At 36.9% G+C, this 4,494-nt stretch overlaps 1 protein-coding gene across 2 annotated transcripts; it reads left to right on the top strand.

Annotated features, from left to right (window-relative positions):
* The first annotated feature begins 1,691 nt into the window (after positions 1-1,691).
* Positions 1,692-3,951, top strand: LOC133885419 (uncharacterized). Of its 2 annotated transcripts, none has more exons than XM_062325131.1 (3): positions 1,692-2,085; positions 2,213-2,269; positions 3,617-3,951. In XM_062325131.1, exons 1-3 carry the CDS (start codon positions 1,828-1,830, stop codon positions 3,773-3,775), a joined length of 474 nt encoding a protein of 157 aa, XP_062181115.1. In that variant the 5' UTR covers positions 1,692-1,827; the 3' UTR covers positions 3,776-3,951. The 2 variants fall into 2 exon arrangements, with proteins under 2 accessions (XP_062181115.1, XP_062181114.1); XM_062325130.1 differs by having other exon boundaries at positions 2,210-2,269.
* The last annotated feature ends 543 nt before the right edge of the window (positions 3,952-4,494 follow it).

Below are 4,494 nucleotides of genomic sequence, written 5' to 3'. Positions count from 1 at the left end.
TCCGAGCATCTTCAATGGATTCCCTGGTCACCGTACTTAGTGGCATCATTGCCCTCGCTCTTCACGACTTCACCTAAAACGATTTCCACGTAAGCTACTCTTCAACTACCATATTAAAGCCATCCAGTAGTCTCACTTTTGTAAGCATGTCAAGTCTATAAATTAATTTCGTCTCATCGCACGTATGTGACGGACATACTACAATTTTTTTCTTATAGGTCTTTTGGGGAGGAGAGAGGGAATTTTGCATTTCTTAAAAACTTCTAATGCAAAGATGTATTTGATTTATAATTAACCCGGAATTCTCCTAATTTTAAGGGTTCCAGCATTATCACAATTATATATCTGAATAACTAAACAAAAATATGTTTTAGGGAGTCACATTCAAGAAATATGTTTGACTTAAAAAAATTGGCTATAATTGTTACGTAGTGATATCATTTTCTGACACCAAGAATAATACACGCGCACAAACACCATAACACAGACCACACTTACACACCTTTGAGTGTGTCATCTTATCATACAAATATAAATAAAATTATTAAAAAATTCGCACATTTGTAAATTATAGGTACCAGGATTTGAATTCTTATGGGTGGAATAGTAACCACACGCTTCCACCATCTCACCAAGGGATTGTTCACAACGAGGTTGCACTATAATTGATTTATTTTGAAACTTGACAACTAAATTCAAACAATTGGGATTTCTTGCCTAAAGTATGAACATTTGATTCAGAAACTATTAAATTCAATAATCCAAAATTCAAGTTTCGAATATCAAAATTTGAATTTTCAAGTCAAAGTTTGAAATTCAATATAATTAATTTTTCAAATTCAAATTTTAGGGTCTAAGTGTAAAAAAATCTGAACTTTTAAATAGAAATTGGATTTCTAAATACTAGAAACCTAGTCCATATATTTTCTAATTATATTTTGAATTTTAAAATTCTAATATTTGAATTTTGAAACTACAATTTTAGGTTTAACCTAGAATGGTTAGTAGTTCACATTCGAATAATCTATTTCTGAAATTCAGCTAATCATATATGGAATGTTAAAATCAAAATGTGAACTTTGTTTTTTTAGTTTTAAATTTTAAATTTGTAATTCAAAAAAATGAACTATAATTTAAATTCAAAGAAGCAACATTTATTTTTATAAATAAAATATTCATTAATTTAAGTAATTGAATTTGTAGATTTTAAATCATGAATTTCAAATACTAAAATAGCTTATATTATTTTTAGTTTAAAACAATTTTGATGTTCTCAATGTCAGCATTCTTTTTTTAAGTCGAGTTGTGAATATAGAATTGTGAAGTTGTATATTAGAATTACTCCTACTTGTCACAAATATTATAGGTTTTGGACATAACACGATATCCAACGTGTATATCATTATTTTATATTAAAATATATTATAAAATTCAATAATTTTATAATATCATGAATTTTTTAAAACAAATTTACAAATATGATTTTCATGTTTCTAAAGTAAATATATTTTAGAAGTTATTGATAGTTATGAGATCTTTTAGATTTAGGCCGATTCAAATCTTCAATACCTTGTTTAGGTTTTGGAATAATTTTCCTATTCCAACACAATTTGAACTATTTTCTATAAAATTCTTTCACGTTTTTTTCTTTATAGCCATAAAAGGGGTTTTAGCCGTTGGAGGAAATAGGGGGAAAAACTCCCGCACCCTATCCGAAACGAAACCGGCTAAGAAATCCTCATCTCCCGCGAAGCTACGACCGCTGAAGCAGCAGAATTAGGATAAGAGCAGGAGGGGTAGCCGCTAAAGAAGAAGAAGAAGACGAGGATGTCGTCGATGGCCTCCACCCACCTGCTCCCCTCCGCCACCGCGGTATCCCTCCTCCCTCGCCGCGTCTCCCCGCAGCTCTGCTGCGCCGGCGATGGAGCTCTAACTTGGAGAAGAGCCAGCCGCCTGGCGGTGGCGCGCGCGGCCAGCTCGGAGGCGGCGGCGCCGGCCTACACCTCTGACTCCCTCATCCTCTACTTCAAGGCGGAGGGCAGCATGGAGGAGAGGGCCATTTCCAAGATCAATGAATCTCTTGAGGTCCGCTTCGCATTCGTTTCGTACCATTTTACGGCAAACTACTATTTTTCTTGCAAATTTATTAGCAGAAAAATAATACAAAATAATCAACTGATGGTCAAGACATTTTTTTTTGGTATTTTAGCAGCTGGAGGGGGTCAGGGACCTGGAGGTGCTCATTGAAGAAGGCATCGGAAGTGTTGTGGTACGTCAGTGTTTCTTGCTACCGCTCGTTCAATTACTGCTCCCACTAGGCACAAGCTAGTGCGCTGGTCTGTGTGCATTGGTTTTGTACTGCACATATGTATGCAGTGACAAGCTCAAACTGTCATTGCAATCATGTGGAGGCACAGATTGATCTTTCTTCTCTAAAAAGAAAATTGCATAGTGTGATCCATAGTTAGAGAGATGGAACCTGGAAAATTTGGCAGTTGCAATTTGACAAACTAATCAAGTGGAAACCAGATGCTTGTCTTGGAGCCCTGAATGAACTTTATTCTCAAGGTTAAATCTATGCAACACTACAACTTCTGTTCTACTGAGACTCTAGAATCTGGAAGTTTTAACATCGCAGGCTGTTCAAAACTTATTTTCAGGCATATCCCAAGCCTTTGATCCAGGATCCAAACGATGTTGCTCACAAATGGAGTCCTGTTCAGTTACAGCAAAATTAAATCATTCTTTCTTCTTGCAAATGAAGTAATTGAACAAGAATTCATTGTACCGAACGGGTTACTGATTGTTCAACTTAGGCATTTTGCAAGACACAGACATGTCGATGTATTTCTGTTTCTCAGGCATTCATTTTCTTTTTATGTCACTGGAAAACTGCATTTCTTTGGTTGGGTAACCATAAACTGTATTGCTTTGTTGAGTAAGACAAACATGACAAAGAATGTTGGTTTTGGATCCGGACACAAAGTTACACAACCAGACCAATAATTTCGTAGACCATGTAAGACATTTGACCATTGTTTGAGTGCACCTCAATAAACAGTATTTTCTTTAGCTGACAAAAGCTCTTCCAGCTGCGGAGAACCAATACAAACTGCAGCAACAAAACCTGTTATAATTGAAGATATGGTCTGATTGCAATCACCGATTAAGAAAAACTGCAGTTAAAAAAAAAAATCCTATAAAAATAGCCGTAAACTGTCCAGTTCCTGTTCCTGGCTCTTTTGTTTTCGTGATTAGTTATGTTTCTTTCATATGTTAAGCATATCCATTAGTTCTCCATTGAAAACGGCATGAAACCCCCAGTTTGTAGATAATACAGTTCCAGGCACCACGAAGGCAACGGGTAACTGCAGTAAATTGATCTACCACTAACTACTCCATTGTCACAGTGAAATAAATATTCTCTAAAATCTTTAGGGAGTGCTATCCTCTGCAAAATCTGCAGTGAATTCTATGTTAGATTTCCAGTCCTAAGTGTCATGATGATGATCGTATCAAATTCAGTTTTGACTAATACACTTCTGTCTTATTCCTTTATTAATATGGTGTTATATACTGATATTCTTTATCTACATTATTGGTATTGCGTCTTCAGTTAACCAAGGAGACAACGGTGCAAGCTACCGGAGTGGCCTCTAACCTAGTGGAAGCCATCCAGGGAGCTGGGTTCAAGCTGCAAACTCTTAGCCTAAGCTTCGACGATTTCGACGAGGCAACAACAGGAGCAGGAGGTGATGTCCAATCCAGCGAGTGAGCTAGTTTGTGCTGACATGCGCTGTGCTAAATGCATATAATTTGCTCTCATTGCTGATGGTTCCTTATTTCAACTTTTTTGTTTAGTTACTGTACCCCTTTGCCTTGTAATTTTTTCGAGCATGACTTCTTAATTTCTGGGAAATGGTCAAGAAAGGAATGTTTTTTTTACTTTTATATATTTTGATTCACAGGGGTGTTGTGTAAGTTTTATCTGTGGAAGGTTAATCTCTCAGGTGGAATTAGCTCAGGTAGCCTAGCCTGTGTTATCTGCTTGATAAAAATTGCAGTCCCTCTCCTGTTGTCCATTTGCGGGCCCTTATTCTGCTTTCCTATCCTTGCGGGTTTAGGCCCAAACAGTAACTGAGTTTTTTTAATTTTTATATTTTTCTATTGAATATTTAAATAAATAGACCGCTGACAATAAGATTTACAGAAATAGACGTCTATCGCCATCTGAAAGGGTTGCAGCACTTTCAGAAGACGGTAAGGATGCCACGGTGGCACCGTCACCCCTTACCACCCTCTAAGAGGGCGCATAGGGCTCGCCCCCTCGGCAGCTCCTCTTACTGCCCTATGAGAGCACGGGTAGCTCTAGCCGACCTACCAACGGGCGGTGAGGAAGTTTATTTTTTTAATTTAACTTTTATATACGTTAATTTGAAAAATAGTGCATATTCATTCGGCCAAAAAGTGGTCAAAAAGTAGCCTTAGTTCCTC

This window comes from Phragmites australis, chromosome 11 (genome assembly GCF_958298935.1).
Source record: "Phragmites australis chromosome 11, lpPhrAust1.1, whole genome shotgun sequence".
Taxonomy (NCBI): domain Eukaryota; kingdom Viridiplantae; phylum Streptophyta; class Magnoliopsida; order Poales; family Poaceae; genus Phragmites; species Phragmites australis.
This window is presented reverse-complemented; position numbering and strand designations above follow the sequence as displayed.